The following is a 27,958-nucleotide window of genomic DNA, read 5'->3' as shown; positions in this document are numbered from 1 at the left end:
CATATTCACGTTGTTTGGAGCTGCGGTACTCAACAGATACATTGCATTTCTTTGTGTTTCATGACACAGTCGTGCAACTTTCTTAATTGTGTTGGGCCGTACAGGTCACTGCGAAGCCATGGGGCAATTATGACTCTATTTGGAATGCTAGTAGCATTCCAAATGAATAAATGAATTCACACCTCGATGAAAGTGGTGTCTAGAAAGCGTGCATTCTAGCCATCTCTTTCGACGAGGTTTTCCATGCGCGCCAAGAAGGTTCATATGGTTATCTTAGCTCAATCTGGGCTCATGCCATAAACCAAGGTTACAAAAAGCGCCGACTCAAGCTTCTGCAAGCTCCGTTAGCCGTGTGCCGAATCCAAAACCGATGTCACGCGCTCAGATCCGCCTCCACTTATCGCCTCCTCACGGCTGTGCACGCATTTCCCCCATTCCACCTGCAGTGCGCCCGGTGGTGGCGGGCTCAGCGTAGCGCTACGTTATTCATGAAGCTGAAAGAAAACAGTAAGCACGAAGGAAGCGGCTTTTGTAGACTAGAGCTGAAACTTATTCGGTGCGCCTCTTCCTGGCATAATTCGCTTTAAGACGTGCGCTTGCGACAAGGCGCCGTCCAGACGGGCCGTCAACCCTATGCTGCAACCTGAAGAAGAACTTCATAGGAAGGCGACCACAGTGATTCGTACGTTATTCGAAACACGTAAAGAGCGTCTGTAACCGCTAGGAGCTGCAGGGTTAGTAAATGAGCAACTAACGATGAATATGCTGAAGTTTCTGTTTCTCATTGTAACACGCTATCACAGCATGCAGTTACGCAATTCTCAAGGCAGCGCCACCCATGGGCACCTCTTAAGAAACTTTCCTTGTGAAGACAAACCGTGCAAAGAAGAAATATGTAACTGTAGACTAAAAGGCCAAATTTATGCTCAAATAAACAGGCGAAGGAAACTAGCACATGTTGAAGTGAAGTTGAAGTTGAAGTTTATTTTCACCACCAACAGTACAGTGTGTTTTTACACAGAACAGTTGTGGCGTGGAAAGTGGGAAAAAAGCTGCGCTAATGCAGCTTGACTAGCACCACGACCCATCCGTACAAGGCAGCAGAACGACAGCACAGCAAACTTCATACAGTCTTAACGTATGATAGAAAAAGAAAAATAAATAAATAAAGCGTGTACAATAATTGTCAAGTATACATAATTACATGCGCCCTTAGGTGCCTAAAAGTACATGAATCATTCACGCACAAAAAACCAAAACCAACGACAAGAAAATTATTGCAAGGTAACATAACAGTAAGACATACTGTAAACAGAAAGGAGGGCTTCGGTTAGAATTTTTCTAGGCTTGTAGCGGATTATGTAAACATGTTGAATAGCTCCTTGCCTGAAAGGACACGCAAGTGATCTTCGGTAAGCTTGAACGTATTGAGTACGTGTGGAATGGTGAATTTTAACATTTGGAGACCGTAGTTCGTTCGTGTTCGGGGAATGTGCCAGTGTTCAGAATTTCTGATGGGATGCAATGAAATGTTCGGCTGTAATTGCGCTAAACCTCTTATGTTTAGGCTATTTCTACGAATTTCTGACCTTAACGACAACAACAATTGATGTTCATAGGCAACACTGAATTTTAAAACTTTAAACTTCATAAATAAATGAGGTGTAGGATCTCTATAGCCTAAATTGGCAACAGCCCGCAAAGCACACTTCTGAAGTCTATATATCTTTTTCTTTAATGTTTGAGTTCCAGATGCCCATACCAACTGGCAGTAGCGTAGGTGGGAACTAAAAAGCGCATTAAAAATATGAAGTTTCTGGGGAACCGGCAGAAACGACTGACACCTCCTTAGCATACCTAGGGCTTTTCTTAGTTTAATACATAATTCTTCAATGTGAGAATCCTACAGCATATGTTGATGAAAGATAATACCTAATGTTTTGACAGTCTCTGAAAGTTCAAGTTCAAAATTATTTAGTAGCAGTTTATGTGAGTACTTGCAAGCCGTTCCTTTCGCGGGGAAAAGAACGGCCTTGGTTTTAGAGCTGTTGATTTGTAACGAATTACGACAAGACCATTCGGATAAATTATGTAAAGTTTCATTACCTGCTTCAATCAACTCATCTAGGTTTGCTCCTGTAAAAAATAAGCTCGTGTCATCTACATAGATAATGTATGTTATTGATCGATCTATGTTTACAATATCAATAATATAAAGGTTAAATAAAAGAGGGCCTAATATACTTCCCTGCGGTACACCACGTTTGATTTTTTGGGGCGTAGATATTTCCCTATTTATTGACACACACTGGTACCGGTCGCTGAGATAGCTCCTTATTAAGTCGAGTGTGACGCCTCTGATGCCATAATAGGGCAATTTTTCTAACCATGTTTGGTGATCAATCCTATCAAACGCTTTTGTGAAATCAACGAATACGCCTAGTGTGAGCTTTCTTGCTTCAATGTTGCCTAGTATGACCTCTTTCTGATGTAGAAGTGCCGTCTCTGTCGATACACCTGACCTGAAACCGTATTGTGCCGCTGTGATCACAGAATGCATGTCCAAAAATTTTGAAAGTCTAGTGAAAATAATTTTTTCCAGAGCCTTTGAAAATACTGGCAATAACGATATTGGTCTGTAATTGCTCATGTCATTTTTGTCGCCACTTTTGTAAAGTACCGCGACCTTGGCTTTTTTCATACGCTGAGGGAACCGACCTGTGTTTGAAACAAGATTATATATATGGGTCAAACAAGGTACTAATAAATCGAGGACAAAAATAACCGGTTCCATTTTTATGCCGTCAATGTCTTCGCTTTTACTTTTTTTTAAGTTTCATAAAAACATTACTAACCTCCGATTGTTCTGTGGGGCAAATAAATATCGAGGGTGTTATTGGCGTGGATAAATAACTTAACGCATTCCCATCGTGAGTACTGTCCGATAAGGAACTAAAGTGGTCATTAAATTTATTGGCCAGCGCTTTTCCCTTAAATACATGTTTGTCAATTTTAAGTTTGTTGACGTGGGGCACCTGTTTACGTGAAAATATAATTGTGTTTAGGGTTTTCCACATTTGTTTGGTGTCTATGATGCCGTCTAAGATAGTAAAGTAATAAATATGTTTGGCTTGCCTTTATTTTTGGCAAGACTGTTTCTGTAAGTTTTAAGCATTTTTAGTGCATCTAAATCGTGATTTTTCAAGAACACCTGGTACAGCCTGTCTTTTGTACGTATCATTTTTAAGTGACCTATTGTTATCCAAGGTTTACGCGCACGTTTTGGCTTCGTTATTTCTTTGTAAGGAAAGCATCGTTTATAGAGAGAGGAAAAAATTTCAATGAAACGCTCATATGCGGTATCAGCTGAAGAGCACGCAAGAACCTCGTTCCAATCAGTCATGACGAGTTCATCTCGGAACTGAGACAGTGCAGCCGTGTTGATCGCCTGATATATTATTTTCGCAGTGATGTCTTCTGCCGTATGTGATGTGTGAGTGACTAAGTAAATGGGTAAATGGTCACTAAGGGTCACATTAATGGTACCAGAAAATACGGCATCAAGTGATAGGTTGGTAATGAAAAGGTCTATAAGTGTTGCGCTGTTTGCAGTAATACGTGTACGGGCGGTTATTATATTAGACAAACAATTAGAATCAAGGATTGCAGATAATTCACTTTGCTTAGTGAATTTAACCAACATATCAATGTTTAAGTCACCTCCTAAAATTAAAGTGTATTGATTTGCATTAACATACGAAAAAACAGCATCTATACACTTGAAAAACTCGCTCAAATTACCATCAGGTGGTCTGTACACCACAGCAAACAGAAATTTGTCGCATTTTAAACAAATAATTTCAATATCAGCTGTGGACCATGACAGATCATCTAGGTAGCCGCAGCTAATACACAAGTTTCCAAACATGCAAACACCGCACCCCTTTTTGATTTCCTATTCAAATAAACAGCCCTGTATCCGTCCAAATGTATAGTGTCATGGTCATTATACCATGTCTCAGTTAGCATTATAACTGAGAAAGAAAACCCAAATTCGTCTAAAAACATACAAACGTTGTCATGTTTTCGACGTGCTGACTGCATATTCAAATGCATAAAAGTTAAAGGCGATTTACACCTTTTCACAATATCGGACATCAGAGTGGTCGGACTGATACAGGATACACTCATTGATGATTTGTATGGGTCAGCATATAAGTGCATACAGTTTGATTTACACGCAATATTGTGTATACATGACACTGCAATAAGGACCTGTATTTATAAGTAACATACTGCGAAGTTGGGAACAGACAAACGAAGGATATGGCTTTTACAACTAGTTTCATCAGTAGTGAAAGACAATGAAACAATGATCTATCCTGACGCATGTCACGATACAAATAGATACACAAAGCATCCAGACATAAGAAAACGGGCCAACTAAAGGATAGTAGTTCAAGAGTTAGAACATGGAACATAAAGAAATAAAAAAAGTAGACAGCAACTTCTGCGAAGAGATCAAATGCATGGCGAGCAACGAACGCATGCGCATATTGCCTTTACTCCCGCTAGACTATCGGAAAATGAACAGCTATGTGTCCCCTTGACACATTTGACCGGCCTGATAATATGTGGCGTATTACCACCCCTAACAGTTCTCTCAATGCGCACAACAGTGGTTTGATCTTGCCGCCTTCATAATGGGTTGCGCATTTTATCAACGTCCTCACTGCACGAAATTTTTATTTTTGGTGCGTTGTCCATCCGCCGGACGAAAATCTTGCCATTTTGTACCCAAACGTATTTCCAACCGGTGTCGTGCTTACATGCAGTAGCCTGGCCTAGCAGACGTTTCAGCTCTGGGCACAAATGTTCGTTAACAAAGAATGGTGCCTGCGAGTCCAAACCTAGGTCAGAACACTTCAGCCGAGCAGCACGCGCTTTCTCGAGAAAACAATCCCGTTTGTGCCTCCGCACGAACTGGACTACTACGTTCTTTTTTCTTGGATCGTTGGCAGTCGGGACTCGGTGCACAGACTCGATATAAGCCGCAACAAGCGCAACACCTATTTTTTCTCCAATTTTTCTTACTGTTTCAGCGAGGTTTTCGCTGTCGTTGTACGGGATGCCCTTGAGCTCTACATTTGCATTGCGGGAGTATTGTTCAAGATGTAGCATTCTGCTCTAGTGATTTTTCACCTGTTGAACAAGATCAGCGTACTGTGCCTCTAGTTTAGCATTCGTCGCCTTAAGTTCTTTATTGGCAGCCTTCATTTCTTCACAATCAGCATTTATGGAAACCAAAGCGGCCTTAATTTCCCTCAGTTCTTTTCGAATATCACGCTCGATTGTGTCTCTGAAGTCTTTGAATTCAGCCCGGATTTCACGCCTCAGTTCATCGAAAAGGGCTCTGATCTCTTTCGCCATGCTTCAACAACAGAAATAGGCAGTAACACACGTATGAAACCTTTGGTTTCCTTTCCTTCAATGCAATCCCCTTCCTCGTTCTCGCGCTCTTGGTCAACCGCTTATCCATTGAAAGCATCATTCATACACCTGCAGCAGAAAAGAATTCGCACTTTCGCCTGCGGGGGGGGCGGGGTGCGAAGCTTCGGCAAGGGTAACAAATTATTACGATATTACAAGTACGGCTGGTATTGTGTTATGGGCCGTAAGAACTGTAAGAAACTTATTTCCCAAGCATGGGTTTGGTCCCACGCTCCGAGGCACTCGCGGACAAAGCTCGCTTGATGACCGCGCACAGTCACGATTGGAACGGAAGAGTGCCGCCAAGCGTTTCGGGCTTCCGCTTTCCTAAGCAGATCACTTCGCCGCGCCTCCGAAATTCAGCAGATCACGGGACCTGCAACCCCGGGTGTGTGATACCCTCTCCAAAGCACTAGCCTTCTCGGCTTAACAGCTCGCTCTCGCTATGGCGCTCTCGTACCGGCCTCCCCGCTCCCCCAGCCTCCCACGCCCAGCAAGATCACACAATCTCCAACTCTAGTCGCGTGCGCCGTCGTACCTAGGCCACTTCTTTCCCGATTTAATATGTAGGTACAAGTAATAATGCTGCCCAAACAAATGAGCAAAATTATAAATTTTTCACAGCTTCACCGCAACTTCGTGAGAACCTGAATATTTGTAGTAAGTGCTAGACACGCAAGTGTAACAAAAGAAAACAATAGCAAAATTGAGAATTGTTGTCTGTCATATTTGCAATCCTAACAACGTAAGAATGACAAAGACGGACCAAAAATGCAACTGCCTTGTGTTTATTTAGAGAAACTTCATGTTTTTCTTATGGAGCTCATTGCGCGACGCAAGCAGGACGTTACATGATGACGTTGCGAAACAATGTTATGTTCTGTTTGTGTAATGAGGTTCCTTAAATATGTCCATGCTCACGAATTAAACAGTTGGAAGTTAGGATCGTGTGTTGTCGTATCTTATATCAGCTGTTGTCATTAAAGCGCTTCTGGAGTTTCCAAAACATAAGACTTTTGGTAGCAAAAGGTTTTCCAATACGCTGATATATGAATCCATTACGCAACGTTACCGTAAATTTGGATGTATATTTAAATTCAGCTGTCGTCATTGCAATGTCCGTGTTAGCTTGGCGCGAAGCAACGGTTCTAACGAACCTCAAACTGTTCAATGCATACGAACGGATCATGTGGTTCTGCTAAGATAGCGTTAAGTGCAATCAAGTCTCCTCGTAATACTGGTTTTAGCCACCTGAATCACCTGCCTAGGGAATATAACATGTCACTATTTCCACTCTGCTAAGATTAGCCACTGCCTGACGCTGCTTAAACCGCTTCTTGTTTCTCTTCGCAGAAAGGTGAAATCCTAGTGACGACTGCGACAAACACCGGTTGGACTCCATACTTTCCGCTGTTGGCTGGCGTTGTGACCGAGATTGGCGGTCCTCTGTGTCACGGTGAGGTTTTTCTTGGTTGGTGCCTTGTGGAATTATTTTAAACAATTATTATATCTGTGCGACAAGACAGGGTAGCGAGGAGCTACACGCCGCTCGTATGCACGCCTCGTGCATACGTGCGCACTGCCCGTGCTGTTTATTGTATTCACTTCAGGGCTGAGATTCTTGTTCTGGTTATTTTACTACACTTTAATCGGATATCATCATCACACTAAAGTACTGCGTCAAATATTTTGCTCTTTGCTCTTCCCCAAAAATAGATCTTAACGAGACACACGCAAGCAAACGAAACACGTTAATGAAAGCCACGAATTAAACACTGCTTTTATGGTCGCATTGTTTTTAAGTGTCGCTTAAGGCATCTTTGCTCACAGACCAATCTAGTAGCAAGATATTTGCATGCCTGCGTCGTTTAAAGCAGCACTCGACCTCGGTGTGTACATGATTCCACCCGATATAATTAGTTAGCAACACACAGCAAGACCAGTAGACTTCTCTGCAGAAACTTGCTTCTCAGACGGTGGCTGTGCGCCTAGGCTGGTGGTTATTAATTTTTGCTGCCTTGAGGAGACAACCTAAGCATATAAATGGCTGAAATTCCTTTTTTTATTCGGTCGTTGTTTTATGGTTAATTAAATGATGACACCCTACAAGAATATGCCCCCGAAGGACCGGCTTTCTCAATATCACAAATAAATTCCAACGACTAAGAACTGGTAAAAACGAAAAAAAAAGACGATGTGAAATATAATAATGGGAATGGTAAAATACCAAAGAACAATATAAAAAGAAACAGAGGCCAGAAAGAGAGATATGTGGTTAATGAAACATCGAGTACTTGAATCATTGCTTGCTACACGTATGGTAAAGGCGAGGTATGCCCTCGAACTTCCAAAGTCAATTCACCGACTGAGCGCCACCCATTCGACACCACATTACCGAGAAAACAACGTTTGTAGTTTGCACCCACTCCCGCAGCAGCCGTACAGTGCGCTCGAGTACAGAAATTGTTTGCGCACTTGTATTTGCTATTGCAAAGTGGTTATGCCGACTATGCTGTGAATCAGAATATTACAGTGTGCACGTATACATTGAAGGCGGTACAGCTATGAAGCCTACTGGCTAGCGCACTGACGCCATTTCGATGCCACCGTCGTTCCCGAACAAGTACCATAAGGGACTAAATTTGCAAGTTCTGAAAGTGTGGCAGGCATTCCTGCATAACTTAAACCTCCTAAATAAATTGTTACTTGCCGTGAAGCGTTATGATGTGCCAGTATTGAAGCAGGAGCGAAAACCTCTTGGCCCGTTTCTTGTCTTTTGCCAGGCGCCATTGTGGCCCGCGAGTACGGCTTGCCTTGCGTGGTAGGCATCGAGGGAATAACCACGATGATCGCCACTGGTATGTATTCGCGCACCCTGGAAAAATAAAACACTAAGATTTCCAGAGAGCTTTAACAACTTCACTTATTTTCGGACAAATCCCGCATTCGCACGTCCATGCTGGTTTTGCTCCTACTTTATTTTCTGTTACCGCGCAACGGGAGGGGGAGGGGAGGGGAGGGAGGGGGACTTTCTTGTGCATGTTCGCCGCTTGATTTCGCAGAAATCACTGCCACTTGCGCCGAATGCAGTGCTGTTGAATGACTTCCAAGTCAATGCTGTCAACTGCTAACTTACTTATTGCATTATATTACCGGCGATATGACCAGAAAAGCTTTCGAAACTGCATGAGAAGATTCATTGTTACAACTCTCTTCGTGCAGACTCTACCCTGAACCAGGGTGGTACGGCGATTGAATGCGTAGTGTCTGGTGCAGTGCGTTATTAATGACTGCCATCTAGATAATCGGCGACAGTCGCGTAGCCAGAGAGTGTCACACCGGGCTTCAGAGCGCCTTATACAGTGCCGTCCTTGATGTCCTTTCCCTTTCCTTGGAGCGAATTCTGTTGCTCTAGTAGTGGTCACCGTTGCAGGTGATCGGGACCACATTTGTTGACAAGCCATGGAGTGGCACGGCAGGAGCAACTCTCCTTGCCGCTGGCTTGCTGACCTTTTTATTGCGATATCAATTATAAGGACGCCTGAAGTACATTCCCGACGTCGGCGCTGCCGTAATGCAGAAAGCGATTGTCGAAAATGTATTACAAATTTGAAATTGTCCAACACATTTTTAGTGATGACAACGACGAGCACCGGTTGTCAATAGTACTCTTAAAGTGTGCACCATTATCAAAATTAATCCCGTCGATGTCGATAGCTATATCGGCTTATTGATATGGCATCGTCTACTGCGTTCCAGCACAGGCAAAACGCAGCGACAGAATTTTGTATACAGAAAAGCACAGTGCTTTCTGCCTGTGACAAAAAACAGTAAAATATTAATAACATGTTTAGACTAACGGTGCACTGCGCTTTCTCATTGGTTATAAAATATGGCCACATTCATTTTCAAGTAAAGAGAAACCACTTCCACTCTCGCCACTTTGGCGTAACTTTTGTTACCTTCTAGCAAAATTGCGTTTTCCTTACCATGCTTTCGCCGCAATACTTTGGTCTGATTTTACTAAAGTGTTGATTGATTCAGTCTTCACTCCAATCGCATCATTATTGTGAGTACCTTTAGATCTACATTGGCTCATGTCTCTTTCGCGAGTCAAATGGTTTGATCGTGCTGTTGATCTGAGTGTAAAGACGATTATTAATCTGACCAAGCGTGCGGGCTTTCTGCCCCCCCCCCCCCCCCGCTACGTCACGTTGGCGAGAACAGTGCCTATACACTCTAAGAAAAGCTTACACCCTTTGGAGTGCCCCTTCTGCCACACAACAATAATCGTCATCTGCCTTGATGCGTTTCCTTTCTTTAACGCTGCGAGCCCGGTGCTTTCCAGTAACGAATGGCATCTGCGTTATCAGCATGATAGCATTCCCGGCAGCAAAGTAGCGGGCGCGGCGTTTTCAAGAACGGAAACGCACCCTTTGGGTCGTATCTTGCCACACAACAATAATGGTCATCTGTCTTGCCCGCATTTCCTTTCTTCACCGCTGCGAGCCCGGTACTTGACCAATGGCTTGCGCGTTATCAGCTTGACATAGCACTCCCGATAGGAAAGTAGCGGGCGCGGTGTTTTCAAGAAAGGAAACGCAAGCAAGGCAGATGACGATTATCGTTGTGTGGCAGATATACACCACAAGGGGTGTACCTTCCTCTAAGACCGAGCAGTTCGACGTCCTGCCGCACTCACAATGCATTGCGCAAACAAACAATTAACCGACTATAGCGATACTTCCTAATGCGCAACTTGAGCGCAGCTCTTTGATGTTTTCGTTTCGCGATATATTGGCTGGCGCGTACAATCGTATAGTGCGGCACGTTGCAAACGAGCCGAGTGTGGTTCGACTCGACTGCCACGCTAATCTCGGTATCGAGAGAGCCAGCGCATGAGTGACGTGTCGGCGCGAGTTAAAGAAGCCGCTGCCCACAGACCCAGACGACGCGCACTATTCTGGCGCCACCTCTTAGCCATCGCCGGAAAGCCCCTCGTGCCCTCGTGTGTGGCACTGCAATTTTCTTCTCACGCTTTCGCCATGCCCTACTCCACTTTCCGTCTGATGGTACTGCTGCACCCTCCTTTCCACTGTCCTCCTCGCTCCTCGCTGTTCTCGCCACTTTTTCCCCCGCCGCAGTCGCTCTCATCTTTTCATCTGCTCGTTCGGTTGGTTAGGCCGGCAACGCCGACGCTCACCGCAAGGACTGGCGGCGCATTTACATTCGCACGCCCGTACATGGATGGATGGGTGGATGTTAGGAGCGTCCCCATAGGAACGGGGGGCGGGTTGCGCCACCAAACTTGCTATTATACTGCCTAATATCCTACCTAGGTGAAACAATAAAAAAAAGGCTATGAACTACCACGCCCAAATTTTCAGATCGCCTATTGCGAACCGTGCTTTTGTGCGTCTCTGTTTTTTGTAGTTTCCCTACTTTTCTTCCACCAATCCTCCAATCGCCTCTTACTAATGTCTATTGCGGACCTGTTTGCTTTACCACTGCTCCCACTGAACACAAGGGCTTCAAGGAGGCCAGTGGTGCCTAAATCGACCGCTGGGTAGACGTCTTCACATTCTAATAAAATATGCTCCGTCGTTTGTCAAGCTTTACCGCAGCAAGCACATGCTTCTTCTTCCTTTTTATATCTCGCTTTATAGGTGCGTGTTCTAAGGCATCCCGATCTCGCTTCTAAAAGTAATGAGCTTCCCTTTGAGTTATCATAAATGGTTTCTTTCCTGATTTCGTTTTTTCCTCTTGAGTAGTTACTCATGGCAGTTTCTTTTCCAATGCCGCCACTCATGAGATTATTTCATCCTCTCTGACTTTCCGCTTGACCTTCTTTGTTCCTGTGTTGCCCACCCTACACGCCGCCGCATACTTGCTGGTAAGCTTCCTAGTTCTTTTCCTCCACTGTGAATCAATGTTTCTGCTGTACAGATACCTGAACATTCTCCCAGCCCATTTACTTTCTTCCATAATCCTCAGCCGTTCTTCATACTCAATTTTACTGCGAGCTTCCATCACTTCAAATCTAGTCCAGCACAAATCACCCTGCACAGCTTTATTTGTAGTCTTCCCGTGAGCGCCCAATGCGAGGCGACCCAGTGACTTTTGGTTCCCATCGAGTCCTGATTGTACCCCTGATTTAAAGCAAACAACCGCATTTCCAATACTAAGTCCTGGAATCATTACACCTACCCACATACCTCGGAGGACCTCGTACCTATTGTATCCCTATAGCGCTCTGTGCTTCATTATGGCTGCATGTCTCTTCCCCTTTCACTGTTATTGTTTTTTTACTTTTGCTTCCATATATCTCATGCCTTCCTTTATCCACATACTAATGCATATATATATATATATATATATATATATATATATATATATATATATATATATATATATATATATATTCTGTTGCCCGAGGTATTTCCTTGTCCTGTATCGCCACTGTCTGTTCACTGTTTTTATTGAATACCGTAATACCTGATTTTCTAACCCTAAATTTCAAACGTAAATTGTTGCCTTCTTGTCCACAGATATTAGGCATACGTTGCAAATCACTTTGCTTGTTAGCTAGCAATACAATGTCGTCCACATAACATAAACCTGCGAGCTGCTGCTCTATTTCTGTACCCGCCTGTTTGTATGAGAGATTAAAGCCGATAATACTTCCTTCTAGCGCCCTCTCCATCCTCACCATGTACATCATAAACAGCAGCGGGGATAAGGGCACCCCTGCCTCAGTCTCTTGTTGATTTGAACTTTCTCCTCGCTCCTAATCCCTTGCCATTCAACACAAACGGTATTTTCTAGGTAGATCTCTCTCAAAAGCTGTATACAATTCAATTCAATTCAATTTCTTTATTTTCCAAAACAAGTTTCGTGGTTGACAGGGCTAAAAGCTGCGGTCTGCAGCTTGACAGAGGCCCGGACACCATATGGAAGGCAGGGCTTGACCTCGACGTGAATGTCAAACCGTTAAACAAAAACGTACAGAAAATATCAGTTCATTAAAATACATAATACCAGATATATTGCTTATATAAGACCAGATACACACACATATATATACATATATATAAAAGTCAAATATAATGAAAGAAAGAGGGAAACTAACGTATACACACACACACCCATATATATATATATATATATATATATATTTACATCTACATATGCACGCATACATGTACATATATGAATTCACATATGCATATACAGAAACACATAATACATCAGGAAAAGAATCACATTCCAAAAACACTACAATGTGAAATACAAGCAGACACAGGAGTATTTAGCTTCTGTTAAAGAAAAAAAAAGAACATGAATGCACGTAGCTTCACGACAATAGTGGTAGGTATGATATTATTTTTTTTAAAGAAAAGAGCTGTTCAAGTAATGCTAGTGTGGGCTTTACTATATCTTTGTATTTATTTAGGATTAACGGAAGATTATATTTCAAAGACTGCAGTTTGTAAAAAGTGCGGAAACGCGGAATTATCCAAAAGTCAAGAGAACGTGTACGATCATTGGTATTTTGCTGAAGTAATGCTATTGTACTAATAAAGTTTTTAAAAGTGGGTGAAGACACATAGAATGAACGCAAAACACGAAATTCATACATACGTTGTATTTTCATAATGTTGTACGACCTAAAATAATATTCTGTGGAAGCTAAATAATCGATATTTGCGATATTGCGAACAATTTTCTTTTGTAATAAACAAATCCTCGTAATATTCCTTTGTGTAGTGGTCAACCATACGAGACTACAGTAATTAATATAAGAAGCGAACAATGCAGAATAAATCTGCTTCTTGGCTTCCACTGGGAGAATTGCACGGCAACGCGATAGAGCTCCTGTGGTTATTGAAAGTTTTTTGCATAAGTTGTCAACATGCGAATCCCATGTGAGATTAGAGCTAAATGTTACTCTGACAATTTTATATTCACTGACGATTTCGATCCTGTGCCCGTCGCAGTATATCATCATCATCATCATCATCATCAGCCTAGTTACGCCCACTGTAGGGCAGAGGCCTCTCCCATACTTCTCCAACTACCCCGGTCATGTACTAATTGTGGCCATGTTGTCCCTGCAAACGTCTTAATGTCATCCGCCCACCTAACTTTCTGCCGCCCCCTGCTACGCATCCCTTCCCTTGGAATCCAGTCCGTAACCCTTAGTGACCATCGGTTATCTTTCCTCCTCATTACATGTCCGGCCCATGCCCATTTCTTTTTCTTGATTTCAACTAAGATGTCGTTTACCCGCGTTTGTTGCCTCACCCAATCTGCTCTTTTCTTATCCCTTAACGTCACACCCATCATTCTTCTTTCCATAGCTCGTTGCGTCGTCCTCAATTTCAGCAGAACCCCTTTCGTAAGTCTCCAGGTTTCTGCCCCGTACGTGAGTACTGGGAAGACACAGCTATTATACACTTTTCTCTTGAGCGATAATGGCAACCTGCTGTTCATGATCTGAGAATGCCTGCCAAACGCACCCCAGCCCATTCTTATTCTTCTGGTTATTTCAGTCTCATGATCCGGATCCGTGGTCACTACCTGCCCTAAGTAGATGGAGTCCCTTACCCCTTCCAGTGCTTCGCTACCTATCGTAAACTGCTGTTCTCTTCCGAGACTGTTAAACATTACTTTAGTTTTCTGCAGATTAATTTTCAGACCCACCCTTCTGCTTTGCCTCTCCAGGTCAGTGAGCATGCATTGCAATTGGTCTCCTGAGTTACTAAGCAAGGCAATATCATCAGCGAATCGCAAGTTGCTAAGGTATTCTCCATCAACTTTTATCCCCAATTCTTCCCACTCCAGGCCTCTGAATACCTCCTGTAAACATGCTGTGAATAGCATTGGAGATATCGTATCTCCCTGTCTGACGCCTTTCTTTATAGGGATTTTGTTGCTTTCTTTGTGGAGGACTACGGTGGCTGTGGAGCCGCTATAGATATCTTCCAGTATCTTTACATATGGCTTATCTACACCCTGATTCCGTAATGCCTCCATGACTGCTGAGGTTTCGACTGAATCAAACGCTTTCTCGTAATCAATGAAAGCTATATATAACGGTTGGTTATATTCTGCACATTTTTCTATCACTTGATTGATAGTGTGAATATGGTCTATTGTTGAGTAGCCTTTACGGAATCCTGCCTGTTCCTTTGGTTGACAGAAGCCTAAGGTGTTCCTGATTCTATTTGCGATTACCTTAGTAAATACTTTGTAGGCAACGGACAGTAACCTGATCGGTCTATAATTTTTCAAGTCTTTGGCGTCCCCTTTCTTATGGATTAGGATTATGTTAGCGTTCTTCCAAGATTCCGGTACGCTCGAGGTTATGAGGCATTGCGTATACAGGGTGGCCAGTTTCTCTAGAACAATCTGACCACCATCCTTCAACAAATCTGCTGTTACCTGATCCTCCCCGGCTGCCTTCCCCCTTTGCATAGCTCCTAAGGCTTTCTTTACTTCTTCTGGCGTGACCTGTGGGATTTCGAATTCCTCTAGGCTATTCTCTCTTCCACTATCGGCGTGGGTGCCACTGGTACTGTATAAATCTCTATAGAACTCCTCAGCCACTTGAACTATCTCATCCATATTAGTAACGATATTGCCGGCTTTGTCTCTTAACGCACACATCTGATTCTTGCCTATTCCTAGTTTCTTCTTCACTGTTTTTAGGCTTCCTCCGTTCCTGAGAGCCTGTTCAATTCTATCCATATTATAGTTCCTGATGTCCGCTGTCTTACGCTTGTTGATTAACTTAGAAAGTTCTGCCAGTTCTATTCTAGCTGTAGGGTTAGAGGCTTTCATACATTGGCGTTTCTTGATCAGATCTTTCGTCTCCTGCGATAGCTTACTGATTTCCTGTCTAACGGAGTTACCACCGACTTCTATTGCGCACTCCTTAATGGTTCCCATGAGATAGTCGTTCATTGCTTCAACACTAAGGTCCTCTTCCTGAGTTAAAGCGGAATACCTGTTCTGTAGCTTGATCCGGAATTCCTCTAGTTTCCCTCTTACCGCTAACTCATTGATTGGCTTCTTGTGTACCAGTTTCTTCCGTTCCCTCCTCAAGTCTAGGCTAATTCTAGTTCTTACCATCCTATGGTCACTGCAGCGTACCTTGACGAGTACGTCTACATCTTGTATGATGCCAGGGTTCGCGCAGAGTATGAAGTCGATTTCATTTCTAGTCTCACCATTCGGGCTCCTCCACGTCCACTTTCGACTAACCCGCTTGCGGAAAAAGGTGTTCATTACCCGCATATTATTCTGTTCTGCAAACTCTACTAATAATTCTCCTCTGCTATTCCTAGAGCCTATGCCATATTCCCCCACTGACTTGTCTCCAGCCTGCTTCTTGCTTACCCTGGCATTGAAGTCGCCCATCAGTATAGTGTATTTTGTTTTGACTTTACCCATCGCCGATTCCACGTCTTCATAAAAGCTTTCGACTTCCTGGTCATCATGACTGCATGTAGGGGCATAGACTTGTACCACCTTCAATTTGTACCTCTTATTAAGTTTCACAACAAGACCTGCCACCCTCTCGTTAATGCTATAGAATTCCTGTATGTTACCAGCTATTTCCTTATCCGACTCCTAGTTCTCGTCTCTCCGCTAAGCCCCGCTAACACAGTACATGCCCGCTTTTTAGCACTGTATATGCTTCTTTTGTCCTCCTAACCTCACTGAGCCCTATTATATCCCATTTACTACCCTCTAATTCCTCCAATAACACTGCTAGACTCGCCTCACTAGATAGCGTTCTAACGTTAAACGTTGCCAGGTTCAGATTCCAATGGCAGTATATATCCTATTCTAAATTTATCACTTCATTTTTTGCACGGAAGAAGAGTACTTTGGTTTTAGCTAGGTTAATCTTGAGGCAGTTAGCATTTGACCAGAATAAGAGCTTCTCAAGGACCTGATTACATCTTGACGCTAGATCGGCTTCATCATCGTCACCTAAGCCTTCGCTTTCCAGAATATCCCACAAAATGTTGCGGTCTACGTTGTTATAGGCTCCTGTAATGTCTAAAAAGGCTACATACAACGGTCTGCTTTCTATTTTGGATATTTCAATACACTGAGTAAGAACAAATAAGTTATCATCTAAATGCCTACCTATTCTGAAGCCATTCTGAAGTTCTCCCAAAATGCCATTATTCTCTGCCCATGCTTGAATCTTTAATTTGATTGCCTGCATTGCTAGCCTGTATATTACCGATTTAATGGTCAATGGTCTATACGAGTGAATTCTATCTTTCTGCCCCTTACCTTTATAAATTAAATTCATTTTACTTTGTAGCCAACTGTCTGGGATTCGTTTATCCTTTAAAGTTTTTTTCCACTGCTTTCCCCAGAGCTTCCTTACTTTTTGGACCTAGTTCATTAATCAGTCTAACGGGAACGTCGTCTAGCCCAGTGGCTGTGCGCTTAGGAATTTTCTCTTCCGCATTCTTCCAGTTGAAATTTCTCAGCAACAGCTTTTGTTCCACTTGGGTCTCTTTCATGCTCTTTTTTTCTTCAAGTACAACCTCGTCATTGGCTTGGAAAGATTCGGCAGTAATTTTTCGGATGTAATTTATTGCCGCTTCTCCTTCCAGTCTGTTTTCATCTTCGTCTAGGATATGTTGTTGTATTGTTGTTGACTACCTGCCTAATAGTTTTATGTGGTTCCAGAATATTCTCGTGCGGCCTTCTTTCTCGCACGTATTTCTGACCAATCAGCGCTCACTTTCAACTTTTAATTTTGCTTGCACCAGTATTTGAACTCTAGGCGCTTTCTCCCGGTATATTTCCCACTTATTGGTTACTTCTTCCTGCGGCAACTGCGCCTTCTTTGCCTGCCTGTGCCCTCGAGATGTTTTCTGTCGTTCGGTGACCGCTTCTCGTATCTCTCTGTTCCACCAGCTTTTCGGTTTCTTTCTTGCTTTCCAATGAACATGTTTCTCTTTCCGTATTTCTGTCGTTATTACACTTAGAAGCTCACGATATTCCCTTGGCCATTTGCCAAGTTCTTCCTCGACTCGAGTGACTATATTTGCTATTTGTTCAGCGTTCAAATTTGGACTGGCTATTTTGCGTTTCTTGCTCTTTTTCCGAACTACATGTCCCATTTTCAAAATGATGTGTTTATGGTCACTCCCTATGCTTCTATGCCCTGCTTCTATGCGCTGTAACGGCCGGAGAGAGTTATGCATGGTAGGGACGCGCCTGCCACTTATAATGAACTTCTTAAACACTTCTATATCTCGCGGCGACAATACCCTCCTCCTCACCCCAAGCTCACTAGGCCTCAGGCACTGACATTCAGACTGTTGCAGACAGAAACCTATCCCAACCTGTTCACGTTACATGCGATATATCCGGAGATTTACACTGATGACGCGTGCCCTGCTTGCGGGGATAGATCAACACTTTCGCACATGCTCTGGAGATGTATCTCTATAGCAAGCCCTGACGTCAGCTCAGCTAGGTGGGAGGCGGCCCTCCGCAACCCACTCCTGGCTGAGCAACGTTGGGCTGTCCAGCAGGCCCACGATGCGGCTGGCAGGCTAGGCCTGTCGGTCCCGACGTGGGAGCGGCCCGCGACGTGCTAATACGCGTTCTGCGGGACTGTAAAATAAAAGTTACTCAATCAATCAATCAATCAGACAGTAATCAGTGGTCGACTGCCTGTTGCCCACTTCCCACGTGATCTGCCCTTCACACTTATGACCTGTGTTCACAATAACGAGGTTATGTTGCTCGCAAAGGTCTAGCATTGACGTCCCATTGTTGTTGATATATCCATCTAAATCCTGCATGTGGGCATTCATGTCGCCTAATAGGACAAATTCAGCACCATTCCCGAAATCCTGAATATCAGCGCTTACGCATTCTACTTACTCTTCATTCTTCTCTGCGCAATTATTTCCGGTCCACAAATACGTAACGCCCAGCCAAGTTTTTTTCCCACTCATTGTACCGGATAACCACAGATGCTCCTGACATTTTGAATTTACTCTTTTCCATTTGGCTCCCTGATGTATGAGCATTCCGACTCCCCCTCCCTTTCTTTCCGACTTAGTTCTGTTGCACCCCCTCCCAAACATAATTCTCAATAACTGGTGGCTCTTCTAAGTCTCTAAGGTGCGCTTCTGTAACCGCATACGTCCCTATTTGTTCTCTATTTAACTGTTTCTCAATCTCTGCCCACTTTTCCTTTCTTCTGGCGAGCTCTCTTTCCTTCTTTCCTCCTTATTTTGTTATCGATGGTGCTGCTCCTCTGAGGTTCCCCTAGGGGATCTTCATTACTATCTACTCTGGCCTCCTGAGCGTTCGCGGGCTCCCTAAAAAAGCGAGTGCGACCCCCAAGTCGCCAGCCTAGTTCTCGCGCCAAACTGTAATTGAAGTGGATCCAGTCTCCTTTAAAACCACCGCACCTTCTTACTTCCCTGTTCGACAACCGCGAAGCCTTTCTCTCGGCTCATTTTCCATATTGCCTCCTTAACAACCACTAAGGCTCTTTGTACGTGATTCTCACGTACAGGCACCTCCGGCACCGTGCACACCACGATCTCCACCTGAAGGGATAGCTCGCGCAAGTCGTCCACCCCCTTCTCCAAGCGCTGGGCTAGTCCAGTTCCTTTCCTGTTTAGGAGGTCATTTAGCCCACCTGCTACTATGACAAGGTTGCGCACGTGGGCATTTTCTGCGAGCTTTTCTTTTGCTCGCTCCATGACAGAACCCAGTGTCCGCCCTGGCAATGTCCCTGCTGCCACTTTTTTTATCGCCTTTCACCCTCTCCACAGTTGCTTTTCAGCAGCCAGCCAGGTTTGAGTCGCCGGCGATAACCACCCTTTCACTCTCTCCTACCTCTCCCTGCTTCTTTTTGTCCTTTTCCACGTGATTCGGACTCGACAAAGGGCATTGTCTCCTGGGCTCCTGCTTTTTCCGCGTGGCGGCCTCAAAGTAGGTGCCGCTCTTTCCAGCTAACCCTTTATCAAGCTGCATGCATTCCACGTACTTGACTGACACTCACTCACCTGTCGCGTCGAGGCCTGCGTTGCATTGTCACGCACATTCTCGTTCACAATGGTGGCCCTGTTCATCTTTTCCTCGGCAGCTTCAAGTCTCTTTTCAACTACCTTCCGGGCATCACGCTCCCTGTTTAGCTCATTTTTGAGCTATTGCGCCTGTCTAGAAGCTCTTCCTGGAAAGCCTCTATTTTCTGCAGCCTAGTATCCACATCACATTGTGTGCCGGTTGATTCGATGCCCTCTCCATTCTCATCCGTCTCCTCATCTGCCTTGAGGGACCCCCCGCGCACTTCCTGCTTTCCCGTCTTTCTCGGCATGTATTTCATGGCTTGTTGCGAATACTATAATGCTATAATAGTGCTACTACTGATGCAAATACTATAATACCATAATACTATATCAATGCAGAGCGCGTGCCTTTTAGCAAAAACCGATACGCACAGGATCGAAATTCTCAAAATGTCGCAAAGCAACTCTCACCACTGTTTCAAAAGCACTCAATTCCGCGGATACCGTCGGTATGACAGGCTCTCGCACGCGCTCAAACCACGAGGCCAAGCTGTCACTTTCCTACCAAAACACGCACAGTAAAGCCACTAGTAGCTATTTGTCTTGCCACTTCCAAGCTACGGTTTAAAGACTTCAAACACTCAACGTCCCACCCGGCTGCACGTGTTGAAGCACGTGGCACGAAAGGATGCTCTAACCATCCTGCAAAACCAAATGTACACGTAGCACACCCGCGCACCCGAAATACGAGAGACAAAAAAGGATAGAAAGAGAAAACCACGCAATTACTATTTAAAGGCAAAAAATAAGCAAATAAAAAACAGAAGCAAGGTCGCAGCTTACGCAAAAACTTATGATTTCGTCGCTGCCACGGAGCCCCGAAAAGCACGGCTATTCACGTCCAAACTACAGCCGATTGACTGCAGCGACCCCGCGCGTCACCTACGGGAACTGCTCATATAGGTAATTTTCCTCCTAGGGGTTCCTAGCTCGCGCGAAACGTACCTAGCACCGTTGAGTCAGTTGTGCACCCTAGTCCCCATCCCCAGAGAAACATTGCAGACGACCGCCGCGCGGCCCAGGCAACGCCTAGCCAGCCTAGTAGTGTTTCGGAACCAAACGAAGCGATGCGCGCTGGAACAGCTTGTTTATGTAAATCGACATGTGTGTCACGAGTTTTCGCGCCTTGCATTCTTTGGGATCAAAGGAAGCGACGTGCTGTGAAACAACGGGTTTATTTAAATTGAGTCATGTGTGCGACACGTTTCTCTGCGCAAACAACACGACGACGAAAGAAACGATATAAGATGAGAAAACTTATTTCTGTAGATCCATTCGTAGAAGGCCGAACAGTGTACTTTTGTAAATCGAGTTGTGCGTGCGCAAAAAGCGCTATGACGCACAAAGCGATACAACGTGGAAGAACGTGTTTCTGTAAATTGACTTGAGTATGTGTGGGTGCGACATGTTTTAGGGCCCAAACAGCGCGACGATGACCGCGTTCACGACGATGGTGTTCTACTGCAGCCATGCGAGCCGATTGTGGCGTTCCACATAGGTACTGAACTGACGTTAACTAAGAAAACGCGTGATTGTGACGCGATCAGCGGATTTACACAAACGTACGCGCGCATGTTTGTGTCATGTGATCAGTGTTAAAACGACGATGGGATTTGTGCGCCGAATAAGTGTTGAAGCGTGATTGAATTTAGGTTACTAGGAAGTCAGCACGAGCACCCCTCGGCAAACCACAAGAATCCCTTGGACATAGCACAAAAGCCTAATGTTCAAGACATTTAATAACGCCAAGTTGAGATCTTTAATATGTACAACTAGTACCTGGCAGTCAAGTGCCATCCAAAGGACGTTGAATGTCTCTGTGATTTGGATATCTCTTGCAGATGCAAAGCTTTCGTGCATTGATTGTACAATGTGTGTTGTGACCAGGTGAACTCACTATATCGCAGAAATACAAGCAAGTTTATATGATGCCTGAATTTGTCACTAGATTTTGCGAGTGGATGGAAAGAGAACAGGCTAGGCAGCGGGACGAACGAGCAGCTGAGTGCGAAGCAGCCAAATAAGCAGCAGGAAGTCAGCGGTTAGCCGACGAACGACAGCTACAAATCTTGCAGCTGAAGCTCAAGCTTCAACAAGGAGCGCAGAGCCAGGCATCGGCCCCAACCGCGCCGATAACGTCACCAAGCCTAACCTGCTTCGATCCCCAGAAGTTACAGCCGCTGTTCAAAGAATGACGCGACGACCTCCACGCGTATCTGCAGAGGTTTGAGCGCGTAGCCACTGGACAGGACAGGCCTAGAGATAAACGGGCTGTCGCCATAAGCATGGGCTTGAATGGTGAAGTATTAACTGCTAATTGGGCGTTTGACTACTGCTGACTCCCTAGATTACGAGAAAGTGGAGAGGGCGCTTCTTCAACGTTTCAGATCTACAGCCCAAGGGTAAAAGAAAAAAATTCGTAAAATACGACCAGAAGATGGCTAAACAGCAAAACAGTTTGCCACACGGATCTCAAGCTACTTTGGTTAATGGATCGCGATGACTGACGTTCCTAAAGTGTTTGAAGACCTCCGGAATCCCGTTATCTTAGAGCAGTTCTTCTGGTGCCGCCATCCCAAGCTTGCCATCTTCCTCAAGCAACGGGAATGCAAAACCCTTACATCTCTTGCGGACACAAGCGACCGTTTTCTAGAAGTCTAGGGCGTCAATAATATAGGGAGAGTAGAAGACGATGACGATGAAGAAGAAACTAGGAATAAGCAAGAATCAGATGTATGCCTTAAGAGACAAAGCCGGCAGTATAATTACTAATAGGGATGAGATAGTTCAAGTGGCTAAGGAGTTCTATAGAGATTATACAGTTCCAATGGCACCCACGACGCTGATGGAAGAGAGAATAGTCTAGACGAATATGACATCCCACAAGTAACGCCGAAAGAAGTAAAAAAAGCCTTGGGAGCTATTCATAGGGGGAAGGCAGTTGGGGAGGATCAGGCAACAGCAGATTTGTTGAAGGATGGTGGGCAGATTGTTCTATAAAACTGGCCACCCTATTACGCAATGCCTCATGACCTCGAGCGTACCGGAATCTTGGAAGAACGCCAACATAATCTTAGTTCAGAAGGAAGGGGACGCCAATGACTTGAAAAATTATAGACCGATCAGCTTACTGTCCGTTGCCTACAAAGTATTTACTAAGGTAATCGCAAATAAAATCAGGAACACCTTAGACTTCTGACAGCCAAAGGACAAGGCAGAATTTCGTAAAGGCCACTCAACAATGGACCATGTTCATACTATCAATCAGGTGATAGAGAAATCGGCGGAATATAGCCAACCCTTATATATAGGTTCCATTGATTACGAGAAAGCGTTTGATTCAGTCGGAACCTTAGCAGTCATGGATGCATTACGGAATCAGGGTGTAGACGAGCCGTATGTAAAAACACTGAAAGATATCTATAGTGGCTCCACAGCCACCGTAGTCCTCCATAAAGAAAGCAACAAAATTCCAATAAAGAAAGGCGTCAGGCCGGGAGGTACAATCTCTCCAATGCTATTCACAGCGTGCTTACAGGAGGTGTTCAGAGACCTGGATTGGGAAGGATTCGGCATAAAAGTTAATGCAGAATACCTTAGTAACTTGCGATTCGCTGATGATATTGCCTTGCTTAGTGACTCAGGGGACCAATTGCAATGCATGCTCACTGACCTGGAGAGGCAAAGCAGAAGAGTGGGTCTAAAAATTAATCTGCGGAAAACTAAAGTAATGTTTAACAGTCTCGGCAGAGAACAGCAATTTACAATAGGTAGCGAGGCACTGGAAGTGGTAAAGGAATACATCTACTTAGGGCAGGTAGTGACCGGGGATCCGGATCATGAGACTGAAATAATCAGAAGAGTAGGAATGGGCTTGGGTGCGTTTGGCAGGCATTCTCAGATCATCAACTGCAGGTTGCCATTATCCATCAAAGGAAGAGTGTATAACAGCTGTGTCTTACCAGTACTCACCTACGGGGCAGAAACTTGGAGATTTACGGAAAGGGTTCTACATAAATTGAGGACGACGCAACGACCTATGGAAAGGAGAATGATGGGTGTAACGTTAAGGGATTAGAAAAGAGCAGATTGTATGAGGGAAGAAACGAGATTTATAGACATCTTAGTTGAAATCAAGAAAATGAAATGGTGGGGGGGGAGGGGCATAGGCAGGACATATAATGAGCAGGGAAGATAAGCGCTGGTCATTAGCGGTCACGGACTGAATTCCAAGGGAAGGGAAGCGTAGCAGGGGGCGGCAGAAAGTTAGGTGGGCGGATTAGATTAAGTTTGCAGGGACAACGTGGCCACAATGAGCACATGACCCGGGTAGTTGTAGAATCATGGGAGAGGCCCTTGCCCTGCAGTAGGCGTAGCCAGGCTGATGATGATCATGATTATGATTATGATGCTGATGATGCTGATGATGAGAATACGGCGCCAAGAAGGCCAATCGACCCAGTGTTTACCCCCGAACAAACAGCAGCAGACTTGTTTTCTTTGCAACCGCAAAGGACATACGGCGCCGTACTGTCGAAGCGCTTCAAGAGAGGCTGAGAAATGCAAGTCATGCGGGCGGATTGGACACAAAACAGCTGACTGCAAGACTAAGCCGGAGCATAAGCCCGTATCTTGCGTCGTAGCTGACACTGTGGAAAGTCGAGATTCTGGTTCGCTGGCCGAATCCACGGAAGAAACATGCGCCACAATTTAATGCGGCAGAACGATCGAGAAGCCGCCAATATTCTTAGTGGATGCTATGCCAGATTTAGAACGACGAGTACTAGGACAAGTCGCACACATTCTGCGAGATACGGGCCGCAACACAACCATTGTCTGACGTGATTTGCTTCCCTATGAGTGCCTAACTGGCAAAACCAGTAGTGTTGTACTGTTGGATGGCAACGGCAAGGACTTACCTGAAACACACATCGTAATTCATACAGCTTACTTCATTGGGGTCGTAAATGCACTATGCGTGAGTAATCCTCTATATGACCTCGTGCTTGGCTATATTCCCGTAGACAGGGAGCCACATGAGTCGGATCCTGATTTTGAATGTCTAGACGTGCCTACCGAAGCAAATAGTGAGTGCACCGCCGGCATCTGGAAGAATGTCAAACATAGTTTTTGTCATTGCATGAACGCAGAATAAAACGGACTCTGTGATAAAATTGCCGTTCACAGATTCGTCAGAAGTTATTCCAGCACAACTAGCCGCGAAACAGAAAAAGGACCCGTCTTAAGAAGTAGCATCAGTAAGATTGGCATGCGACTTTGTTCCAAGAAAGCCATGGAGTAATATTTTTATGAAAATGGAAGTCTTTTGTACAGTCACTGCAGTCTACCTACGGGAAGAACTTTTAAGCAAGTAGTCGTCCAAACAAGGTTTCGACTCCATATTCTGAAAGTTGCTCATGAAAGCATCAGGGTTGGTCACCAGGGCGTTCGACATACTACCGATCGTATCGTCGGACATTTATACTGGTCTTGAATGCATGAAGACATCAACATTTTGTCCGGTCTTAAGATGTGTGCCAGACGACGACACAAAAGAAAAAGTTGGTGTCGCCCCTTTGGGCAACATGCCTCTTATACGGACACAGTTTCAAAGAGTCGCGGCTGATCTGATCTAACCATTACCCCAAGGTCGGATAAAGTAAATCGCTACCTCCTGACCCTTACTGACTTTGCAACGCGCTATCCTGATGCCATAGCACTCGCTAATATCGATTCTGTCAGTGTCGCCGAAGCACTACTTCAAATTTTTTCCAGAGTGGAATTGCCACGAGCGGTGGTCACCGGTCAAAGTACAAGTTTCACTTCTCTGCTCACGCAGGAGGTCGGCCGATTTCTTTCGGTCGAGATTTTCTGGACCACGCCGCACCACCCCATGGCCAGGTTAGGTTGAAAAGTACAACGGCACTCTGAAGGTCATGCTCAAAAGAATGTGCCAAAAAAATCCCCGGTCTTGGGATCAATACCTCGTTCCTCTTCTTTTCGCGTATCGAGCGGTGCCGCAAGCCAGTTCGGGTTTTCGCCGTTTGAATTAGGTTACGGCAGGCATGTGCGCGGACTTTTAAGCGTTTTGAAAGAGCTGTGGACAAAAGATGACATGGACGATGAGATGTGTAAAACCTACACCTATATTGTGGAGCTCACGAACCAAACCGAAGGGACAAGTCACCTTGCCCACGAATGCTTAGTAAGGCCCATAAAAAACAGAAGTTTTATTATGATCGCGAGAGCAAACAAAGAAGACTACAACCCGGGGACAAGATCCTGAGCCTATCACGTTCAGAATGAGGGTCTATCATTACAGAATTATTAATGATCCTATCATTACAGAATCCGGGTCTACACCCTGATTGTGTAATGCCTCCATGACTGCTGCGGTTTCGCCTGAATCAAACGCTTTCTTCTAATAAATGAAATCTATATGTAAGGGTTGGTTATCTTCCGCACATTGCTCTATCACCTGATTGATAGTGTGAATATGGTGTATTGTTGAGTAGCCTTTATGGAATCCTGCCTGGTCCTTTGGTTGACAGAAGTCTAATGTATTCGTGATTCTCTTTGCGATTACCTTAGTAAATATTTTGTAGGCAACGGACAGTAAGCTGATCGGTCTATAACTTTTCAACTCTTTGGCGTCCCCTTTCTTATGGATTAGGATTATGTTAGCGTTGTTCCAGGATTCCAGTACGCTCGAAGCCATGAGATTGCGTGTAGAGGGTGGCCAGTTTTTCTAGAACAATCTGCTCACCATCCTTTAGCAAATCTGCTGTTACCTGGTCCTCCCCAGCTGCCTTCCCCCTTTGCATCTCTCCCAAGGCTTTAATTACTTCTTCCAGCGTTACTTCTGGGATTTCAAATTCCTATTGATTATTCTCTCTTCCATTATTGTCGTGGGTGTCACTGGTACTGTACAAATCTATATAGAACTCCTCAGCCACTTGAACTATCTCATCCATATTAGTAATGATATTGCCAGCTTTGTCTCGTAACGCATAGATCTGATTGTTGCCTATTGCTAGTTTCTTCGTCAATGCTTTTAGGCTTCCTTCGTTCCTGAGAGCATGTTCAATTCCATCCATATTATACTTTCTTATGTCAGCTGCCTTACGCTTGTTGATTAACTTGGAAAGTTCTGCCAGTTCTATTCTAGTTGTTGGGTTAGAGGCTTTCATACATTGGCGTTTCTTGATCAAATGTTTCGTCTCATGCGATAGCTTACTGGCATCCTGTCTAACTGAGTTACCACGGACTTCTATTGCACACTCAATAATGACGCCCATAAAATTGTCATTCATATCTTCAACACTAAAATCCTATTCTAGAGTTAAAGCCGAGTAGCTATATTGTAGCTTGGTCCGGAATTCCTCTATTTTCCGTCTCACCGCTAACTCATTGATCGGGTTCTTATGTACCAGTTTCTTCCGTTCCCTCCTCAAGTCTGAGCTAATTCGAGTTCTTACCATCCTATGGTCACTGCAGCGCAGCTTCTCGAGCACATCCACATCTTGCATGATGCCAGAGTTAGCGCAGAGTATAAAGTCTATTTCATTTCTAGTCTTGCCATTCCGGCTGCTCCGCGTCCGCTTTCGGCTATCGCGCTTGCGAAAGAAGGTATTCATTCCCCGCATATTATCCGTTCTGCAAACTCTACTAATAACTCTCCCTTGTTATTCCTAGAACCTATGCCATATCCCACCAGTGACTTGTCTCAAGCCTGCTTCTTGCCTACCCTGGCATTGAAGTCGCCCATCAGTGTAGTGTATTTTGTTTTGACTTTACCCATCGCGGATTCCACGTATTCATAGAAGCTTTTGACTTCCTGGTCATCTTGACTGGATGTAAGGGCGTAGACCTGCAGGACCTTGAATTTGTACCTCTTAAGTGTCACAACAAGACCCGCCACCGTCTCGTTAATCTTATAAGATTCCTGTATGTTACCAGCTATATCATTATTAATCAGTAATCCGACTCCTAGTTCTCGTCCCTCCGCTAAGCCCCGGTTGCACAGGACGTGCCCGCTTTTTAGCACTGTATATGCTTCTTTTGTCCTCCTAACTTCACTTAGCCCTATTATATCCCATTTACTTCCCGCTAATTCCTCCAATAGCACTGCTAGACTCGCCTCTTTCGGTAAGGTTCTAGCGTTAAACGTTGCCATGTTCACATTCCAATGGCGGCCCGTAATTGCAGCGGTGGCGTAGAGGTAGAGCATCCGCCTCGCGTGCAAGAGGACCGTGTTTCGAGTCCCGGTGCCACGCAATTTTCCACCATATTTTTTAAAAAATTGGCGTGTTGATAAAATGTGGCGATGTGCATGTTGG

The 27,958-nt window shown here is 44.5% G+C and overlaps 1 protein-coding gene across 1 annotated transcript in view; it reads left to right on the top strand.

Moving 5' to 3' along the window:
* The window catches only part of LOC142580120 (rifampicin phosphotransferase-like), a 66,402-nt gene that overhangs the window by 20,323 nt on the left and 18,121 nt on the right, over positions 1-27,958 (top strand). Inside the window, exons 2-3 of the mRNA XM_075690941.1 lie at positions 6,844-6,946; positions 8,274-8,348. Of these exons, the coding sequence (XP_075547056.1) occupies positions 6,844-6,946; positions 8,274-8,348 (178 nt within the window). The remainder of the gene's footprint in view (positions 1-6,843; positions 6,947-8,273; positions 8,349-27,958) is intronic.

This window comes from Dermacentor variabilis, chromosome 4 (genome assembly GCF_050947875.1).
Source record: "Dermacentor variabilis isolate Ectoservices chromosome 4, ASM5094787v1, whole genome shotgun sequence".
NCBI classification, from domain to species: domain Eukaryota; kingdom Metazoa; phylum Arthropoda; class Arachnida; order Ixodida; family Ixodidae; genus Dermacentor; species Dermacentor variabilis.
The sequence above is the reverse complement of the archived record's forward strand: the minus strand, read 5'-3'. Positions and strand labels throughout refer to the sequence as shown.